General features: G+C 43.5%; 2 protein-coding genes across 2 annotated transcripts in view; one reads left to right on the plus strand and one right to left on the minus strand.

The window, feature by feature from the left end:
• The window catches only part of FAM117A (family with sequence similarity 117 member A), a 37,170-nt gene extending 36,925 nt beyond the window's left edge, over positions 1–245 (minus strand). Inside the window, exon 1 of the mRNA XM_054992250.1 lies at positions 53–245. Coding sequence (XP_054848225.1) covers positions 53–164 — 112 coding nt within the window. The 5' untranslated portion in view covers positions 165–245. The remainder of the gene's footprint in view (positions 1–52) is intronic.
• Positions 246–5,243: 4,998 nt separating this feature from the next.
• KAT7 (lysine acetyltransferase 7) overlaps positions 5,244–22,277 on the plus strand; it is a 32,839-nt gene continuing 15,805 nt past the window's right edge. The window contains exons 1-9 of the mRNA XM_054993444.1: positions 5,244–5,689; positions 9,767–9,914; positions 10,865–11,041; positions 11,838–12,077; positions 12,196–12,278; positions 13,219–13,308; positions 14,930–15,028; positions 16,462–16,572; positions 20,041–20,232. Coding sequence (XP_054849419.1) covers positions 5,675–5,689; positions 9,767–9,914; positions 10,865–11,041; positions 11,838–12,077; positions 12,196–12,278; positions 13,219–13,308; positions 14,930–15,028; positions 16,462–16,572; positions 20,041–20,232 — 1,155 coding nt within the window. The 5' untranslated portion in view covers positions 5,244–5,674. The remainder of the gene's footprint in view (positions 5,690–9,766; positions 9,915–10,864; positions 11,042–11,837; positions 12,078–12,195; positions 12,279–13,218; positions 13,309–14,929; positions 15,029–16,461; positions 16,573–20,040; positions 20,233–22,277) is intronic.

Below are 22,277 nucleotides of genomic sequence, written 5' to 3' on the forward strand. Positions count from 1 at the left end.
CCAGCCACCTGCCCTCCTCGTTCTTGGGCCTCCGACTTCTCTCCCCTTTTACCTGCCCGGCCCCCGTCTCCGCCTCGCCGCTGCTGCAGCTGGAACGGGACGGTGGCTTTGAGCGGCTGCAGCCCGCCCCGGCCGCCAGAAGACGAGGACGCCCCGGCCGCCATCCCTGCGCTTAGCCGACGCCCCCCTCCTCCACTAACGGAGACGGTAACAGCCACAGCCGCTCCAGCGCGACTCGCTTGCGGGACTCCTGCGGCGCTGGATGCCTTTCCCGTAGCGTCCGGGGGGCTTGGCCGCAGCCAGCGAGCCCGCATCGCTCATTGGGCAGTGGAGCCGAAGGGGCGTGGCTTTGAGAAGGCACGCCCACAAAAGGCGGCCCGGCATGTTCACTCGTTCAAAGGAAGTGGGAGGGGAGGAGGAGTGGCCAATCGGAAGGCGTGGGGCTTTTTTTTTTTGAGGTGCTCCTCCCTCCCCCCCCCCCAGCACCGTCGCATCTTCCAAGGGTTGGAAGTTCCAACGGACTTCTCCAGGATGAGAAAATAACAGAACATTCCTATGCTGTTTCTCTGGTCAAAACCTACTGACATCAGTTCAGGGAACACTCTACCTATAACTGAGTCCTATTTTATTAAAAGGGACTAACTCCCAGGAAAGCAATCTTGAGACTGCAACCTTAGATTTCGTTCTAGACTGGAGTAACTCTACAGAGGCTTGCCCCATGAAATAGGGAAACGGTTCCTACGAGAAGGAAACGCGGCTAGTCGCTCTCGCGTGTGCCTTACCCCCTTGGGACGGATTTGTGCAGAAACCTCTAAACATGAGCCAGGCACCAAACTCCCCTCACTGATCAAGCGCAGAGAGTATAGAAAACAGAATGCCAACCCTACAGAGACAGGAATGTGACTAGAGAGGCCAGAGGACAGTGACTCGCTTGTACAAGCGCAAGCCAGAGTGCACCTCTGGCCATATTGAAGCATAGGTTTCGGTTGTTAGCAGAGACTCAGTGTTTCTAATAATAGCTGAATCGAGAGCAGTCTTTCCCCCTATTAATTCACTTGTCATCAGATTAAGAGCTTATTTTGGAATTCTTGCTGGCCTTCAAAAATGCTACCAGACACATGGCTATTTTTGCTGCCACCAACTCACATAGCCCCGCCCCCTACCATTACTTGCATGTCTGAACTGTCTTTGCATCCTCAAACACAAGGAGCAACTTCTTATGTTTGAAGTTGTGCTTTTAACTGGCATTTTTTTAAAAAATCGACTGCAGTAGTTAATCATACAATTTGGGGTGGGGGTCAACTAAAGCAAAGTTCTGTTAGCAATAAAGGGCTAGAGACAAGATGGAGCACAAATTTTGGGTCAGTACAGACCAACCTATAAAGAGCCCTGCTTTCCACCTTTTACAGAGTGCTTATTCTGCAAAGGAATGGGCAGGGAGAGCGTATCTCTTACTGCAGTTGCAGCAGACTTTCTGAAGCTACGCCTCTAGCAGATAAGAGAAGGGAAAGGAGCAGGTGCCCCGTCTTGGCTGCACTCCAGCTTATCTGGAAAGGTGATAACCCTGACACAGTTCTCCCTTCAAGACAGACCTTCTCATATCTAAGGCTCCAGGAGTCTGTAAGGCGTCAGAAGGTAGCTAGATGGAAAACTTGCAAGGAAATTTGCAGTCTAGGTCTGGTTGGATTTTGCATTTTGTTGGTAAAAACTGATATGCCTTACACTTTGGACCCAACTGAATTTATTTGGAAATAACCACCTTTCATTCCCATGAAACTTATATCCAAACAAGCATGTAGGAAATTGAAGCTTAAGGTACAGTCATTTGCACGCTTATTGGGTGACGGAATTCCAGAGAAATTGCTGCGGTAGCCTGTTGTAGAAAAGGCATACTATGAATGAAAATAGCAATCACCATACTGCCACATTAGGAGCCCTTGATATACAAGGAAGGGCCCCAAGTGGCATACAGACCTCACTAGGGAAGCAAAGAAGGAAGCCTAGCATAAAGTAACCAGTGTGAAAAAAGCTGTTGATGTCTTGATGGGCTGGGGACAGGTTTCACGGAGGTGAAGATGGTAAGGGCAGTTTGACAATGGAACCAGTTAATAGGGATGGGGCTCCCCCTTTTCTGAAGATTTTCAGGCAGAATCTAGACAGCCATCTGTGAGGGATTTGGATTTCCTGCACTGCACAGGGGGTTGGGCTCAGTGGCCTCTTAGGTTTCTTACAATACTGTAAGAAAAGAGAGTGCAAGTTCATGTGCCTGTTAGATGCTGTCAAATCACAGCCAACTTTGGCCAACCCCTCATGGGGCTTTCAAGGCAAGAGACAAACAGATGTGTTTTACCATTGCCTGCCTCTGTGTAGCAACCCAGGTCTTCCTTAGTGGTCTCCCATCCAAGCACTAACCAGGGCAGCTGAATTCCTTGCACCCATGGAGGCTGATGGGTCTTCTAGCTGAACTGATGCAAAGGTTAACACTTGCTCTTTTGTTCTGGTGCAAGCCCACTCCAAGCTCTTTGGAAGAAGGACAGGATAACAATATATATGCTAGATAGACTTGCCTTCTCATCCAGCCAGGCTACACATTTAAGACTGCAGAAATCTGACTTTCTTCAGCTATGATGAGGCTAAGCCACCACAGTAGAAGGAGGCTCTAGTTTATGTTTCCACCGGTTTTGGATGACTTTTATATTTGCCTTCTATGTAAGCTCTGAGAAAGAATACTTGTTTAAATTAATAATAATCCACACAATACCTTTCATTAGGATCAGTTCCAATAATGATGTGGCTTATTTTTGGATTTTGAACCAGTACTGAAGCAGACAGCTTTTGTAAATTAATATCAAATTATATTGCCTATTTGGGGGTTAGATGCCAAGAAAGCACAGCCTATCTATGATTAGAAGGCTCTGCACAAGAAGCTCCAAGCTAGGGATAACCTACTGATGGCCTGGATGTGAAACCCAGAACTGTTTCCAGAAGGCATCCAGGTTAGATATCTCAACATCTCAGGCTTTCATGAATTCTTGCTGACAGCAAGCCTGTTGCATTCTTTAAAACATGTTTAAGACATAACATACAGTCCAGTAACAACTTCAGGCAAATTTAAGCTTGCCATCTCAATGGGAACAAGACTGAATTTGATTCCTTTCAGACTGGGGACAAGTACACTTCCTAGGTTTCTAGAATGACACCGGTGGCCTAAAAGTTATTGTGTGCACAGGGATTCAAACCATGTTGTAAATTACATAGGATTCCCAAGGTCATTCCCTTAGGGGCTGGTACAAAATCTCAAAAGGTAACATCTCACATGGAATTAACATATGAACTGAGACAATCCAGGACCTACTTAAACTTTGAAACCTGTCTCCATGCTCAGGCTTCATATACACTTCAGGTAGGCTGATTTAAATTAAGGCAATGTAAATCATCAAGGCAAAAAAAAGATTTAAAATCTAAACTTTTCTTTATCACATACTCCCTATGCTGCATTTTGTTGCTAGGACCACATAAACATACTGATTTAAAACTAAATAGTTTTTAATATAACCTCAGAGAGTAGACTATGACTGTCTCAAATATTTTACCTATTATTTTAGAAAGTGATAAACAATACATTGCTTTTCATAAACAATAATACTCATGAATTCAAATAGGGGTCTCTAACATTTTACAGCCACAACAGGTTTTTGTAGACTGCAGCCAGTTGGTATCAACACAAAAAGTGTTTCTTTGCCATATTCCACTGTGCTTTAGCCTGTTTCTTTGTCATAACTGGCCAGGCCCACAAAGAGTACATGATCTCAACCAGAGGCAAGAGCTGGTAGTAGTTACTGGAGGAAAAAGTTGCCCAGATGGATTGGATCTTGTCAGTTTGTACTACTAGGTTCATAAATTCAGTTAATATGTTTGCTTTAAATTCAGATTTCAATGAACTTACAGACTTTTACCCAAATGATATTTATTTCATTTTAGCTATAAAAAGAGCCTACCTATAAATACAGTTCTAAAAATCTGTAAGTCCATTAAAAAAATTATTACCTACCCTGTCCATAACTACGATTTAAAAAGGCACTACCAATTGCTATCATAGGCTTGAGAAAACAAATGACAAAGATTATTAAGCATTAACTCTGCACCCTGATTAGGGTTGCCAGGTCCAGGTTGGGAAATTCCTGGAGATTTTGGGAGTGAAGCCTGGAGAAGGCAGGGGATGGGGAGGGAAGGGACCTCAGCAAGGTATAATGCCATACAGTCCATCCTCCAAAGCAGCCATTTTCTCCAGGGCAAATGAGCTCTACGGCCTGGAGATCAGTTATAATTCCAGGGGATCTCCAGCTACCACCTGGAGGCTGGCAACCCTAACCCTAACACCAAAAGCATTTAGTCCAAATTAAAATATGAATTTTGTGCTTTCCTGAGTGGAGGCCATACTGAACATGGGGGGTGGGGGCTCGTTTCAACATAAATGACTGTGTCAATTTTGGGCAGCACAGCTCAGCTGCCATTATTATTTGGGAGTAAGCCCTGTCGAATTCGGTACTCATTCTAAACAAACATGCATAACACTAGGTTGAAGACCCTAAATTCAATAGGATTTTCCCGATTACATGTTACAGTTATTTAGGGGGGGGAGGGGAAGCATCATTAGTTGGACTGCAACAATGAGGGTTCAATTTTAACAAAGCTCTTCTGAGATTAAGCCACACTGAATAAAAACTACCTTTATTCCCAAAAGATCCATTTAGGATCGTTCCCTTACAAGGCAATCCTATGCAGATTTTAGATGCTGAAACCAATTGAAATGCACAGGTTCAAAACCTGTTGGTCACCTAAAAAAACACCCAGGATATTTAAAATAATGCAAGAATTTATAAACATCCCAAATTATGCTAAAACGCGTCTTAAATAAGACTATGTTCACTTGCAACATGAATGCTCTATAATTAGCATGGCTTGTATTTGACATGTAAATTTATGAAGATGTAATCGAGCAGTCAAAGAAATATCTTAGGAGAAATGATCTACGGTAGCCTGAACAGTGTTACAATTAATTAGCTTTACTTAATAGCCACGCAGTCCCTCGTGGTCACTTAATATTCCAAACATTCAATAGAAACATAACAACACGCAAATCAAGCTTCTCTCGCCCAATTCAAAGATGGCTCTTTTATGGGGAAAGTGCCCTGGGTCCCCAATAAAAAATGGCTACCAGAGACCGAGGCTCCATACTATTTCTAAACCGAGTCTGGGTCGCTCTCCTGTCAACTGTAAGAAGCGGCCCAATTGCCCAATCCAAAGATGGCCATCCTCACTATTGTAAATGAGAAAAACTGCCCGCTACCAAGATGGCCGCTGCTCTTCGCAAGAGTCGCCTTCTCAAGGCGCCAGTCCCGACTCTAATATGGCGGAGTGCCGCTGGCGTGAAGTAAGGTTCGTCTGCGTCACGTGACAGGCAGGACGGGGGTGTGTATCCCTGTCGTGTGTCCCGGCGGAAGAGTGGAGGGAGTCGGCTAAAAGGTCGCAGCTGGAAAAGAAGGAGCAACAAAGCGGCGCAGCCTGGCGCTGGAGAACCGTAGACACGCCAGTCACCACGGATACCGCCGGAGCAAACGCAGTGGCTGGGACGCAGCCACCTTCGCTACCTCCGCCGCCTCCTCCACCGAGGATGTCGCGCAGGAAGGTGAGAAAGCGCGGGCAAGAAATAAACCTCTTCCCTTCTCCTTTACCCAGAGTAGACCGTCAGGCTCGAAAACCAGTTAAAAACGTAGGCCTTCAAATCCTCGTTTCATCTCACGACGCGATTGGCTATCGTTGTCTCCCGCCGCTTCATCGTTGGTCAGCTTGGCTGTCAGTCAAGCGCATTCCCCGCCTTCAACGGTTATTTGTTTCCCTCCACCCCTTCAGTTAGCATTGTAGCCCCACCTTCTTTCCTTTCTGATTGGATATATGGCTGGATTTTCATTGGCTGCCTTTTCCATCACTTCCTACTGGCGCGGTTTCCCCCCTCGTTGCTTCTGCTCCCAACGACTTCATACTTGGCTCTGTGCCTGTAGAGCGGGTGCTGAGGTAGGCGTTGATTGGCTGAGAACTCTGACATCTATTGGCGTCCCTGAACTCCCGCTCGTCTCCTTTGTCTCCCTGTTTCCCATTGGACAGCAAGGCTTCCTAAAGACCTACCTCCTCGCTGTTATGATTGGTCTAAAGGGTGGATGTTGGGGAAAGGTTCAAAACATAGGCGAAACGGATTAGATGTGTGTGTGTGTGTGTTTGGGGCCATAGTGTGCCCCTCCCCAACCGGCTTCCTGATAATTTGGATTGCTTCATTTATGTCTTTTCCCCATCCCCCTTTTAATCTTAAGATTTCTATTGTTAAGTAATTAATTATATCTGCATTTCTGTGTGTTTACTGGAATGGAACTGGAGTTTGTTTCTGACTAAATCTTTGACTCGGGCTGCATGTTGTAAAGTAGAGGGAAGAGGAGGCAGTTTGACAAAAGGTGTTGCCTACTTTGGTGTTGCCTACTTACACTAGTTTCTGGGATTGTTCATTACTAAGGGTCCCACTCCCAGGTCATTGCAGAAATGCCACTAGGCTGTTGCACAAAGAGCATGTAGCATCTTCAAGATTTATTGTGACAAAAATTTCATACATAATGAAGCATGATTTTATTTAGCTGATGTGCCCAATTCAATCATGTTTTTATTCTGTGTGGAGTTCAGGTTCTGCCCTGCACATTTTATCACAATATTTTTTCTGAGGACGGTTAGGCCAAGAGAGAGTGGCTGCCCCAAAGTCACCTGAGTGGGGATTTGAACTTGGGTCACCCCAACCCTAGTCTGATGCTTGTCCCACTGCATCACACTAGCTCTTTTAGCAGGGTATAATACCATATTCCTCAATGTAAAAGACCGCCACATGAGATTTAGGAGAACTGCTGCCAAGCTGAGTAGACAATACTGACCTTGATAGACCGGTGATTCAGAATAAGGTAGTTTCATGTTGATCAAGCTCTTGCTTGAGCATGAACATGGTTTATCATTGGGTTCTCTATGTTCTCCCTCCCACCTTGAACTGAGAGCACAAATGCAGATTTCCTGGTTGCAGAAGTCTTTAGTCTAATCCCTGATTTAGAATCTCAGTTACTGGAAAGAAATGAATTCTAATTAATTGAAGAGCTTGCATTTGAACATGACAACAGATTGAAGTCAGACCATAGACTTTCAAAAACAGGAAATCTTCAATCATACTCTACATACTGGAAGAGAAAAAGAGTGCAAGAGCTTGGCAATAAACCAAATTTGTGCTAATCATGAACAAACTTGAGTTTGTTTATGTCTTGTCGAAGGCTTTCACGGCCGGAGAACGATGGTTGTTGTGGGTTTTCCGGGCTGTATTGCCGTGGTCTTGGCATTGTAGTTCCTGATGTTTCGCCAGCAGCTGTGGCTGGCATCTTCAGGGGTGCTGGCAAAACGTCAGGAACTACAATGCCAAGACCACGGCAATACAGCTTGGAAAACCCACAACAACCTTTGTTTATGTCTCATTAGAACCATTGAGGCAGGCCAGGGTGGCACTTCTAGCCTTTAAGGATGCAGTTTCATCTGTATACAGTATTCTACCTCTATCAATGAAAGCTTTGTTCCCCTGCCAGTGTGTAGATTTCCCTCGCTTCTTCCTCCAGCACCTGTTGTGCCTCATTTATCAGTATTATGTAAGCAGGATATAGAACTGGGGAGAATAAAGGAAAGAAGTGGGAATATTTCTGATAAAACCAATTCAGAGCTCAGCAGGGGAACTTTTTGTAATACTATAGTTCATGGTGTTAGTGAGAAAAAGTCCACCATATGAAGGGAGTGTCTTGTTATTGTCTGACCCTGAATGGAACGTGAATGCAGGTGTTTGCCTTTGCCTGTAACTTGTGGTATGGCTTGCCTGTGTGAATCTTCCTGGAGCCATTTGGTGTGCAAAGCACCTATTTTCTGCTCCTGCTGTGGCTGTTGAATGTGTAGCTCCATCTGTACATAAGGCTGGGTCATCTGTCTGTTGTGTGGATTGTGTCCAACATTGCTTTTTGAGTGTGCAAAAATTTCAAACGTTCAATAGTTCATGGAAGGCAGACATTCCATGGATGTCTGTATCACTGTATTTTTCACACCATGCCAGAATGCACTGGATCTGCATCACAGCCTGATGCATGCTTGTCACAGGAGCCTTGTCAGAAAGAGGCAGCAGACTAATTGTATAGGTTAATTGGGGAGGATTGTTTCCAGTCTGTTCATCTTTTAGTTCCTCCCAAATTCACTATGATATGAAGAGAAAGCCATTCTATCAGAGGTTGATAGTAGCAAATGGTGAGGACAACAGCTTTCTGTGGTGTGCATCCCACAAGCTAGTAGAAAACAGGTTCTTGTATCGTAACAGCAGATATTACAAAGCAAAAGATTGTTTCACACCTCAGTTAAGGTAGATTGTATACCTTCAGGCTTTAATAAATACTTGCCATTGAGCAAAACTTTCTGCAATGGTTTCTTTTCTCTGCACTTTGAAATTTCATCCTTGTTTGGGGTGGTGGTAATCATGAACAGTATGCCTTGGTTCCTGTAAGATAGTGAAGATTGTGGGCTCCCATGATGGCCAGCATGTGGTTAGCTGTAGTTTGGTGGGCAGGAATAGTAGTAGCGGGCTGCTTCTGTGTGTTGAATAGCAGTGGCGCTTGCAGAAACTTAAGCAGGTGTCATTGTAACAGGCTGTCTTGCCTGTGTCTGAACTAAGCTTCCGCTACTCCAAAGGAAAGATTTATCTTTTCTTTTGGGTAGTGTTCAGCAATTAGTTCAAGACCTGTCAAGCAAAATTGTTCTTTGAACCGTTTGCTTATCAGTACATTTATTTGTAAAAGGTTCTTTAATCAAAGTACTCAGACACTTGTGAGTTTTTCTTTTATTGAAAATACACTCCTTTTTAATGAAGCAAGTAGTTAAAAATATATGATTATTAATATAAGTCCTACAAAAATAGAACACAGAAAGGCAATCAGAATTAAATTTGCTAACATTTCCTAACTAACTCTTAAGTTTAAAAATAATAAAAAGTTCTTATGAAATGCATTAAGATTTTCATAGCCTACAAGAATCTCACCTAATCTTCATGAGATCTCTTCCAATCAGAACTCTAACTCATTATCTAGATTAGCATGTTTTATAGGTTATCATATGCAAATATCTAAGATCTTTTCCTGTAATAGCATAAGCAAACTATGATTAGTTTAATGCATCATTGAATATTCATAATTTCTATTGTATAACCATTTAATTAGCCAAAAATGATATAGCTAACTTGCAAAACAAAGCCATAAATCCATGAGAAATGACAGGAAGAGTTAAGATACTAGATCACTATTGGTCCAGTCTCTGATAAAGAAACATTAATCTAGATGGAGTCCACTATTTTGAATTAGCTGTCAAAAGATTAAAGCACACCTGTTTTAGTTACCTAACACTCTAAAAAAATGCACAGACAGTTCATGAAAAGTTTAAAAGTTCACCTAGAATACAAGCCATTAGTATGTATTAGCTTAGTATTGATTAGTATAATGTGCTTTAATCTATATTATTACAACAACATTTTTCCAACAACCAATCTCCAGGCCAGGAAGAGCATCTTCCTTTTGCTCATTTTCTGTTACCTCAGACTGCTGTAAAAGACATGGGAACAAGAGAAGATAAACAACCTGCTTGACTTGTGCATCTGATCTTTCAGAGAAATGCAGGCAGCAGTTCTGATGGAACTGAAGACTCTGATTTCTCTACGGATCCAGAGCATACGGACAGTTCAGAAAGCGATGGAATGTCACGCCAGTCAGCACGGGTGACCCGCTCCTCTGCCAGGCTCAGCCAGAGCTCTCAAGGTGGGTATCCAGAGCACTTTGGGGCATCTTCTGTATCTGGTTTTTGGCAAATGAGGATAATGGCTGCATTGAAAGATGTTCCCTTTGCAAGTGGCATAAGCTGTGCTATAAGCTGGTGAGACCCTTGCTTCACCCCCTCAGTACAGAAAGGGCCTTAGCAGGAGATGTGCTGGGTCTTTGTGGCAAACTGCGCCCTTGAAGCTGTGCAATATGCTGAAGATAGTGCAACATGTACATAAGCATGCGACTGGTTGGTCCATCTGTGCAGTTTGAACATTAGTTGTGCATATTAATAGTTTGGTGGCTAGGACTCTCTTTCCCAAGCGGGTCTACCAAGTTCTAGAATAATTATTCTTATGCAGTGTCAGCATCCTATGGACTTGATCCAGGTTGCCAAGGCACTGTAAAATACACATAGATATTACAGGAAATGCAGGGTTCTTTCAGATTGGTAGTGTCAGTGAACATTCATCATGCAGGGCGCATAATGCAGCTCTCGTAGTGGTTCCATATGTAAGAAGAGCCCTGCTGGATCAGACCAGTGGCCGCTCTTGTCCAACAAGCCAACCATTCATCCTGGAGGGCCAACAGGCCTTCCGATGATGTTACCTCCCAGCACTCAGATTCAGAGGTTACCAGCCTCTGAATATAGAGTGTCCCTTTAGTCATTGCTGCCACAGTTATTATTACAACTGCCACATAAGGTATCCAACCACTATTATATTAGATATGAAGGGTGGCTTGTCTAAGATCATGGCTGTGTTGAAATTGGAGCCTGAGGCTGGCGAGCTCAAAGCTCATTTATTTTAACCCTTGTCAGCTTTCTCAGATTCAAAATCTGAGTTTGGATGTATTGTAGGAGCAGGTAGGCACTTGTCTCTTACTTAGGAGCTTGTCTCTTACTTTCATGAAATGCAACTTCTTGTTCTCTCCCCTTGCCTCTCCACTAGATTCCAGTCCAGTTCGTAATCCCCCATCATTTGGAGCAGAGGAACCTGTTTATTCTACCAGGAGGGTAACTCGCAGTCAGCAGCAGCCTGCACCTGTGACGCCCAAAAAATACCCACTCCGGCAGACCCGCTCGTCTGGATCTGAAACGGAGCAAGTGGTTGATTTTTCTGACAGAGGTTTGTAAATATGTTGGGTGAGGACAAGCCAGGCTTTTAGTAAGTGGCATTATCTGAAGATGTGCTGATCCTGTTCTTACGGCATCCTTAACTGAATATTCTATGCAGAGTGCTTTAGAATTCAATCACCTGATGGTATACAAAGTAACATAGTGTGCAAGAACAGTTTTTCAAAGTGCCCGTTTGCTGCCTTTCAAGGACAAGGATAAGCATAGGTCATAAATTACACTCTAAATAGGGCTTGCTGAGCAGCAAAAGCAAAATATTTCATTAAAAATACTTCTTTTGGAAAGGTACCAAGCAGATGTAAGGTTCACCCAGTATCTGTTTGAGGTCTTGGAGAACCTTGGAAAGGTAGAAATTTACTAAGCCAAGATGTAGCAGTTATATACATGAGGCTGGAGAGAAACTTGTTACATGATATTAAATGTTAACAGTATGATCTTTGGACCTTCTGGTCACTCTTCCAGTCTCCTGTATGTATATAAGTATATTGAATTTGTTAACATTATGGTCATTGTTCTCCCAAGTGGTTGACTTTTCTGACAGAGGTTTGTAAATATGTTGGGTGTAGACAACAAATCTTCCAACAGATTTCAGGTACTACTTAAGATTAAGTCAAATATTGTCTCAGCTTTAGAGCTCTCCAAACTTCGAATTTTGGTCAGGGGAGAGCAACAGTATGTCCCCATTACTGTATATTGATTTTTAGTCCTACTATTTGTACAATCGTGATCCCTCTTCTCTCCTTTCTTGGAACTCTGCCCTCTTTTGCAAACATTTTGACTCTCTGCAGACGCTAAAAATGCTGCCGACCATGATGAGTCCCCACCCCGCACACCAACTGGAAATGCTCCATCTTCAGAGTCTGATATTGATATCTCCAGTCCCAACATGTCTCATGATGAGAGCATCGCCAAGGATATGTCCATGAAGGATTCTGGGAGTGACCTGTCTCATCGCCCCAAACGCCGTCGCTTCCATGAAAGCTACAACTTCAACATGAAGTGTCCCACCCCAGGGTGCAATTCTCTAGGTACTACAGAACCTTCTCTTTGATAACCTTTGATTATCAGATTTGCCTCTTATCCATAATCCTCCTCTCCCATATGCCTTTTCTGATTATCAGCCCAGTTCTTGTGACTTTCCCATAGGACACCTGACGGGGAAACATGAGAGACACTTCTCCATATCTGGATGCCCGCTATATCATAACCTTTCAGCTGATGAATGCAAGGTAACTTTGTTTCTAGCTTCCTGATTTTGTGGCCATTGAAAACACAGATCTGGACTCCATAGGTAGACTGTCTTTCCTTTCCCCACATCTCCAGTCAAGGGAGTTGCAAGGGGAAACAACAAATGGTGGGAGAACTCTCAGTCTCTCATATCGTGATACATATTGAGAATCAGTTTGGTGTAGTGGCTAATAATGTCAGTTTAGGATTTGGAGATGCAGGTTCAAATTTGCACTCTGCCTTGGGCCAGCCACTCTCAGCTAATCTACCTCACAGGGTACTTGTGAGGATAAAATGGAGAAGGGGAGAATGTTGTAAGGCATTTTGGGTCCCCACTGGGGAGGAAAAGTGGAGTTTAAATGAAGTAAATGAAAAAAATTGGCCTCTACTCCTCCCCTGCAAATTCCTTCCTTTTTGCTACTGCTTTAGAAACTTCAATTTGTCATGTACTTCCACTCTGAATTTGTCATGTAGTTCCAGTCATAAATAGTACTAAAGCAGAAATTTGGTAATTTTACCCTGCAGAATTTTGGGCAAAATTCTTCACAAGAATCACAAAAATTGAATTTGCACATGGGCATTTTTATTTGCAGTTCTCAGATTTGCTCCTGGCTGTTCAGAGGTCCAAGATCTGAACTCTAATTAAGTTGTTAAGTTTCTTGTCTTTTGATGAGCATGTATGTCAGTGTTTGGAGGCTGGTGATGTGAATTTTTAGTTTTGTGTTGATGCCTGCAGCTACAGCCTGATGGAATATATCCCAGGTGCAGGTTTACAGCCTTAGCAAGACCTTTTTGAGCCCAGAAAAATGCTATTTCAGTTTCCATCTCCAATGACACCCACATTTAAGGCTCCCCCATAAGTCTGCATTTGAAGGCGTAGTGCCTTTATTAACTGAATAAAAACTCATAATGCAATTTATGACACACTTCCTGGATTTTCAGGTGAGAGCGCAGAGCCGTGATAAACAAGTGGAGGAGCGGATGCTGTCTCACAGGCAAGATGACAATAACAGGCACGCCACCAGACACCAGGTAAAAAGGCATTTTTATTTGCATCTTTTTCCAGGTCTGCAATGACACTGAAACCCTTATAAAACAGTCAGTTTCAGATAACAACATCTCTGTCTTCTCTGAAACAACATTAAGAGCAGTTTTGTATAGAAACTGCACATGGGGCTCATTTTTCAAGTTGTGCAGATTTCAGAGTGGTTTGAGTTCTTGAAAAATACATTCCTCTTTCAGTCTCACTCTCAAAATAAAAGTGTGTGTGTGTGTGTTTCTGAAACCATTATAACCGAGAAAGCTGCCTCCATTATTACAGTACCTGTGATCCCTTCTTGAGCCACCTTAGTCATGTGATAGGCTGCTTAGAGTGAGTCAGACAGATCTATGCCCATCACTCCCTGACAGTGGCAATTATGATTTGGATGTATAAAACACAATTGCTAGGCTGCACAGTGGGCAGTCTTTACTGGAGATGGTTCTCACGTTCAGCTGCATGTCATCAAGAAATGTACGCAAGTCAGCCCTTCCTTTCTCCCAGTAGAGCTCCCCACACACTCAGAACATGATGTGATGCTATACTACTAAACTGGAGGGGGGAAACATTACAAAATGGTAAGGGAGCATTCTGACCTATAGCACTGTCCTGCAGTGTTGCATGACGGTCATGCTGACCCATGTGGTTCAAAGGCTTTATTTATGTATTTGACTTCATTTATACTCCACCTTTCTCTGCAATGAGGACCCAAGGTGGCTTACAAAGTTCTCCTCTCTGTTTCATCTCCACAACAACCCTGTGAGGTATGTTAAGTTAATGAGTGTGTGACTGGCCTAAGGTCACCCAGCAAGCTTCCATGGCAGAGTGGGGATTTAAACCTTTGTCACCCAGATCCTAGTTCAACACTCTTAACTACTTTGAGTTGCCTTACAGCTAAGATAATAATTTGAGAAAAAGGCCAATGCCATTAAAACAAACCAGAGCATAGCAACAGCACAAAATACATGCTGGCAGCCTAAAAGAATCCCTGGGCCAGAAACGGACCATGAAACTTTTAAAAGGTCAAACCACTTAGTTAAGAGCCTGGATGAAAAGGAATGTTTTAGGCTGGCACCTAAAGGAAAGTATGGTGGGTGCCAGGCAAGCCTCTGGGCTGCCCTGCAGATATCCAAATCCCAGAACTGTTTTCATGCATCCTTACCTTGAATTTAAAAACTCCGCAGGACCATGTTTCTCTCTCCCTGCTGTTTGCTGACAAGAACAGATTCTTTGATTATGTGGAGAAGCCCCTTCCCAGTTAGGCCCTACCTGCAAGTGGAATTTAACATCCAGATTAGGGTTCCTAGGTGTCTGTGTGAGAAGTGTGTGCTGCACTGTCTATAAAGTGCTGTCTACAAGTCCTTTACACTTCCAGCACAATGTTCCAGGCCCATACCTGCCAGACTTGTTTACTAGCAGTGAAGCAAACACCTTGCAGCACATGGTATATGACAGGCAATGCCAGAGAACTGGCATAGGAAGCAGCCCTTAACCAGTAGCTTATCTGCTTTGAGTCAGAAGAGGAGGGCATTCCCAGAAGATCAGAACTTGTCTAGCTCTCTTTTTCTCCTTTTTCCTCTTGCACATTTGATCTGCTTTTCTTTCCCTGTGTAGGCACCAACAGAAAGACAGCTGAGATACAAAGAGAAAGTAGCAGAGATGAGGAAGAAGAGGAACACTGGGCTGACAAAGGAGCAGAAGGAAAAGTATATGGTACAGAAGTTTCCTCTTACTTTCCCCAGAAGGTTGGGGGTGGACGGATGAGACATGCCTGGTATTGTTGCCCCACGTAGTATTTCATATCCTTTATAGACAAGGCACTGTTAAATTTTTCTGTATGATTCTTGTTTCAGTTACCCATCTGCAATATGGGGATAATAATACTGACCTCTCTAACAAGGTTGTTGTAGCAATTACGGTATGACTGTCTATATTTATTTTTAATTTAATTTGTTTATAGCCTGTCTTTTCTCACTCAAGGCGGATTACAGGGTATAAACAATGTAGTCAGATATTATAAGAAAGCCAATAAAGAATGTAGTGGGACTAGGATTATAGAATTAGAACAATCAACAAGGTATCTAAGGCAGGCATACTACAAACAATACAAGAAAGTAGATTACAAGGTAAAGGCAATGCAGTAAAAACAGGTGATATCTACAATAATAATTGCACTGGACAATTCCATGATAAAGGTGCTGTCCTGGGTTGTTCATTCTACAGTGCTTATCTCTTTTTAAAACTGATCCCTTGAACATTACCGTTTTGTACATTCTGCAAAATGACAAAAGTGCAGAACCCTTCTTGAGTTCGAAACTAGTGGACTCAGTTAAGAGCCTAGGGGTTATACAGGAGCCTGCACTACTACTGGAGAAGCAAGTGAATGCAGCTGCAAAAAAAGGCATTCTGCCAGCTTCTTTTAGCCTGGAAGATGGTTGTCTATCTTGACTCGCCGTGTGGATCCATGGTTACCTTTAGGCTAGACTAATGTAATGCACTCTTCATGGTCTACCCAAAAAGACAACTTGGAAACTCCAGTTAGTCCAGATTGTTGTAGCCTGATTTTTATCATGTGGGACATGCATTTCATACGAGTACTGCAGATACTCCGTTGGTGGGTTACAAACCAGATACTAAGTTTAATTCAAGGTTCTGGTTATCATCTACAAGCCCTGAAATGCTCTGAATGCTTTATACATTCCTAATGGCATCCAGTTCTGGGATTTAGGAATGGATAGCAATCCTTCAGAACTAATTTGCAGAAAATAAAACTTTGTCTGTGTACCTGTTGTAGTTAAAGGTTTATGCAGTTATTCTGAATCTGTTTGCGAGCTCCAGCCTCACTTCTTCACATCCCCTTTTGACCAGCAGTGCACAGAATTTCTCATGTCTGCCATCTGTGTGAGGCATTTCCCTCATTTTACTCCCAAGTCCTGATTTCCCCACTCTGAACAACATGCTCCTCTTTCGGTCCCTAGACCCAGGCTGGATCTCTTTTCTCTGCCGAAACACCCTGCTCTCACAGCATGGTTTCTTAACATCTTTCCACCAGCTAGCAAGGCCAGAGAGTAGAGGACTAGAGAAGACCCACTTGCCTGAGGACCAGGGAGGAAACATTTTTAAAGTTGCTTTTATCATTTCTTCAGGAACACAGACAAACCTATGGCAACACCCGGGAACCTCTTTTAGAAAACTTGACCAGCGAATATGACCTTGAACTTTTCCGCCGAGCACAAGCCAGAGCCTCCGAGGACTTGGTAAGTGAGGTTCAGGGTGTTTCCTGAGCATGACAGGTTCGTTCCTGTAAAGGTCTCTGCTGATGTTGTGCATAGAGTGGAAAGTTAAGACAGTGGAGAGACAGGCAGTGTTGCTACAATCAAATGCTGTGGGCATTTCTCAACCAGAGAGAACTTTGAGGGGAGAGCAGTGCAGGGTAGAGGGGCAGAGTGATAGAAGAGAGAGAGATCCTGTTTGCATGGTACACGGGTCCTAAAAGTGGTAAAGAGCAGGGCACAGCATACCTGTTCTCTCTGCTCAACTGTGGCTCCAGCCCTGCTTCCAACACCAGCAGATGTTAACACAGTGATGTAGAAACATTTTCAGAACAAAATTAATTAGAAGTGAAGACTGAACAGTTAAACATAGGATGGAGGAAGATCGTAGAGCACAGCAAAATGAATAGGCTGTAGACTAGAGACTGGGATTCTTATCTGAAAGGACAGCACACTGGCGTCCCTCTGCTGCTCAAGATCACACTTTGGTCCTCCTTACTCCCCTTTGCTCCTAGGCCTGTTTGTGTGGTTCTTCTGTTTCTATCACTGAACTGATCACTAGGTCAGTTTAGTAAAGAGCAAGAGTCCAGTAGCACCTATAACACTAACAAAATCTGTGGTAAGGTATGGGCTTTCGTGAGTCACAGCTCACTTCTTCAGGTACATTGCTGAAGAAGTGATCTGTGACTCACGAAAGCTCATACCCTACCACAGATTTTGTCATTCTTATATGTGCTACTGGACTCTTGCTCTTTTCTGCTGTTACAGACAGACTAACACGGCTACCCATCTAAGTCAGTTCAGTTTCACTTCCTTTTCTGAGTAGCTAAATCCACATCTGGGACGAACTTACAGGATATGAGAATCTTAGTTGTTCCACCAGTGAACAAGTTGGGGTACCTTTGAACAACACCAAGAATTGCAGGATAACCAGTGGAGTTAGCCGTGTTAGTCTGTAGTAGCAAAATTGAAAAGAGTCCAGTAGCACCTTTAAGACTAACCAACTTTACCGTAGCATAAGCTTTCGAGAATCAGTTCTCTTTGTCAGATGCATCTGACGAAGAGAACTGTGATTCTCGAAAGCTTATGCTACAGTAAAGTTGGTTAGCCTTAAAGGTGCTACTGGACTCTTTTCAAGGATAACCAGCTAACATCATAATGCCTATGATGTGCCACCTAATGGGGAGTTGTTTATGTAGATACATATTGGCCACTCCTAGATCTATTAAAATATTTTAAGCCACCTACAAGCTGTACTGAGTGAAACAAAGCATAGAAAGATGTACTATAAAACATTGCATGTAAAACATACAGAATCAACAACAGAGGGGCAATTAAAAATGGGACCCCTCCATTTTGTGGGGAAAATGTGCAAATTAAAAGAAAAAAAAAGTTTTTAAACTTGCCAGTGGAAACTTGAGCACCCCTGTAGTCTGGGGCTTTGACAGTTTTTCTCTAAGTTGTCTGAAGCGCAGCTTTGAAACAGTAGTGCCAGTCTTGAGACAGCTTTCCTCTGCCTGTCCCTCATCCACTGCAATGCATCTGCCCCTGGCTCGTTGGGGTTTAAAAAAATACCAGAAGCACAGGAAAGAATTGGTCAGCACCATGCGACATGCAGTTGGAGCCGGAGAATCTTCAGAAGCCATATTGCACAGAGATCATGTGGCTTACTACATCAGAACCCAACACTACTTGGCTGGGGCTTAAAGGTGAAAAAGGCTGTTCTCTGCCCCTGTGCCCTCAGGGCTGTGGCTGAAAAGTGGCTGTGAAGATAAGTGTCGGTTTCTCTGTGGTGACACTTCCACTTGGAATAAACCTTGGCTCACTGCATTTCAATCTGAGAAACATATGAAGGCATCACACATCCAAAGCATTGTTGCCTGGGTGCAGGCTGGTGCCGTTCATCTCCTGGCTTAGAGAGTGCCCGAAGTCCTGGGGCAAGAGAATGAATCTGCTTTCCCGTCTTAGAGCTCATTTGATGCTTTCTTTCCACGGTGTGCCCTCGGGCCAAAGCTTCAAGGAGCTATCAAAGGCGCTTCTAAAAAAAAAAAAAAGACGCTTCTGCTGGAGAATACAGATCAAGCAAACTGAGAGGTTTGAATCATTTTCAAAGGGACATGTGCATGCAAAAGGAATCAAACACAATTCACCTTTGAGGGCTCTTGAGAGCAAACCCAATCTCTAAAATCCATTTTCTTAAAAGTGGCCTTGAAGCTCGCTTTATGTCTGCCAGACCAAAGGGCTGATCCCACTTGCTTTTAGCAAAATAGGTTTTGTTTTGAGGATGGGTGACTTTTCTGTCCAGGTTTGTGTTGGAGTTCATTAAAAAAAACCAACCCACATGCTGCTCACATGTGTAGCTTAAGGTTTTGGGAGGAAATGTTTTGGCTGGCCTGTCAGGCTTCCATATTTCCGGTCTCCACTGCTGCTCACAACCACAGTTGCATGTGGAATTAGCTTCTATGTTGTCAGAGGATACTGTATGTTCTCATTTCTTTAAACGTATACCTTCTTTAAACATTTGCCTTGTCCTGACGGTTGAGCTCAGCATCCTAATTTAGTACCCTCCTCCCCTTGTTTCATCCTTAACAAAAAGAAAATGTAAAAAAGAAAATGGTACACGTATCTTGGCAGTACCATTGTAACTGTTCTTGCCTCCCCTGCCCCCACTACTTGGAGCATGATTTGAGGAAAAGCAGGGTAGCTTTTTAGCTGCAGGATGTGTCTGGCCTGTAGGGAACATCCTTGAGTATAATTGGCCCAGACTAAAATGGTGTATTCAGCATTCCTTGGCAGTTTTCAGGGGGTTTTTTACTTGAAAAAGCAAGCTTCTGGCCTTTAAGACAGTGTTTTCCAATCTTTTTTCCTTGGAGGAACCTCTAAATTAATTTTTCAAATGCCAAGGAACCCCTATCTATGGAAACATTTACAGGCCAGAGAAATTTGGTGGTGGGGAGCACAATTCAGTTACTGCTAAATTACTGTTAAGGAAATTTATTTGTAAAGAGCATTTGTCAGCTATAATAATGGTGGTATTTCAAGGGATATTTAGAATTTTCCATGATATTTCAAAAAATGTATTTATTCCATGATTTCTGGTGGAACCCCTGATGCTGTCCTGCAGAACCCCAGGGTGGGGAAACAGTGCAGAACTCTGGTCAGGAAACACTGCCTTAAGGCTTAAAAATGCTTAAACTAGGCTTAAGTGTGTTTGGGTGGGGCCAGTGGTCACAGTGGGATTTCAGTGTCTTCTATTGCTACTTGCCTCTCCTTATGACTGGAGGAATAAACGATGCAAAATAAGCAAATCCATGAACATTTCCCCTCCTTAATTTTGACTTCTAGGACACAGATTACAGCTTTTCTCATTGCTTTATTTTTAGTGCAGGCTCTTTTTATGATAGAGGAGGGGTCTCTAAGAAACAAACCCATGATGTCTTTTTGCTTTCACAGGAAAAGCTGCGACTTCAGGGTCAGATCACAGAAGGCAGCAACATGATCAAGACCATTGCCTTTGGCCGCTATGAGCTGGACACTTGGTATCATTCTCCCTACCCGGAGGAGTATGCGCGGCTGGGACGTCTGTACATGTGTGAGTTCTGCCTCAAGTACATGAAGAGCCAGACGATACTACGCAGGCACATGGTAAGTGCTTATGGCCACTTCCCATAAAGCAACCTCATGCATTAAGCTTAATTATTGCAAGAGTATCCCCTATGAGCAGCTTCAGCAGGGAACCTTAACCAAAGATCTGATATTTCTTCAGATCTTACCTCACACTCTGCTAAACTACCCTTCGTTCTCCCTCACAAGTTCTCAGTCTTCAAATACCTAAACAACTCAGCCTCTCCCTGTCAGATCTGAATCCTTTCCCAGTACCCGGTTCCTCTTGCCTGGTTCATGGCACTATTCTCATTGGCTCCTGTGTGGCTGAGGTCTGTCTCTATGCTTTGTCTGTCATGGAGTCCCTTCAAGGATCACACTCTTTCGTAAGGAGATAACAACCCTGGGAGATAGTTCTGGAATGGCTTGGGTCAGAGTTCTGAGGAAACCGAGGGAGACAGTTTTGCTTTTTTGCCTCTCCTGATATGGTGAGGTACAGTCTGTTGAAAATTTACCCTCCTCTGGCATGTCTGTGTCCCTCAACTGCTGGAGGGAAATCTTGGAGTATTCAATTCAGCCAAATTCAGGGGCCTCTGCAGTGCCACTGGAATCAGTAGCCTTTAAGAACTCAGTTAAACATTTAGTTTCCACTAATTTTTCACTGGGGGACTCGAGAGTAACTCACTTTCTCTGGGTTACTCCAGATTTTTTTCCTTTTGTTCCTAAGTACTTTGGCAGGAAAAGGGAAATGGTCAAATCTTGGCAGAAACAGGGCCATGTACTTCCTCCCCTTGGCTTCTGAGAAAGGAAGGAAAGGCTGCCTGGTGGAAGCAGCAAGTTGTTAACGCTGCTCTTGTAATCCTAGCAGCAGCCAGAATCCAGTCTCTGCTCTGGTTGTCATCAAGCTGAATGGAGAAATTGGCCTTCTAGCTGAGAAAGAATGGCTGGTATTGTTTTTGGAACAGAGGGTTTCCTGGTCCCTGGGCCCATCTGGAGGGATCATCATGGGCAAGGTAAAATTTCTTATGGCAGATTGAGAGGAAAATATTGCCTTGCTTTCCCTTTTTAGAGAGAGCCTCCAGTCCATTCTACAAACCTGTTTTAAACCATTTCAGTTGTCAGGGCTTCCCATGAGTAACACAGTTGAATAAGTATAAACTTTCTGTTAGAGGTTTCTAACCTTGCTCACTGAACTGCAGTTCCCATGGTTAGGCGCCATTCTATACATTGCAATGGAAACTTGCCCCAAAATACATGTTGTGAAAAACTCACTCAGCTGAGTTATTAAGATAGTTATGCCTGCTTTTCTCTTTACTGGGAACCCAGAGTGGGCCTACTTTGGTCTCCTCTCTTCCATTTTTATCCTCACATCAATAACCCTGTGAAGAAGGTTAGAATGAGACAGTGACTGGCCTGGGGTCACCTGCAAGCTTTTCTGGCAGAGTGGGGACTCAAATTTAGGTACCACCAATGCTAGTTTGAAACTTTAACCACTGTACAATACGGACTTTCAGATATTTTGGCTGCCTTTGTCCTTGTTTTCTGCTCTCAGGTGTATGGATGCAGGTTTGTTCACATTGCCGTTAGATATTGCACTACTTTCACAAAGTCTGCTGCCATTATTAGAGTATCATAAGGACAAAGAACTGATGCAGGTGATCTACCTTCAAGATTTGAGGATCCAGTTGGTCTCCAGAGTGCTCAAGGGGGATTGGAGAGTCTTGAGGTGACTCTGCAGAGGCCCTTGCGGAGGCAAAGAACTGTGAACTCTCCAGGACTTTGCATAGAGTCACTCCTTGATATTTTTGCTCACCACCTTAACATCAGTCCCACGCTGAGATATGGAGAGTGGGATTAAAGTAGTACGGGAGCTGGCTAATTGGTGGAAGACTCATGCCAAATCCAATAAAGTATGCCTTAGAGCCCGTTGGAAGGCCTGCAAGGTGATGGTGGCTAAGATGGCTTTTATTCACCACTGCTATTATCCCAATAGGATACTCAACCTGAGGAGGAGTTTAGGGGTCTAGATCCGAACCCCTGGAGGTAGTGAGTTTAGCCAATTGCTGTGATGCTTTAGCTTGGTTCTT

The sequence above is a fragment of the Eublepharis macularius genome, chromosome 12 (assembly GCF_028583425.1).
Source record: "Eublepharis macularius isolate TG4126 chromosome 12, MPM_Emac_v1.0, whole genome shotgun sequence".
NCBI lineage: Eukaryota > Metazoa > Chordata > Lepidosauria > Squamata > Eublepharidae > Eublepharis > Eublepharis macularius.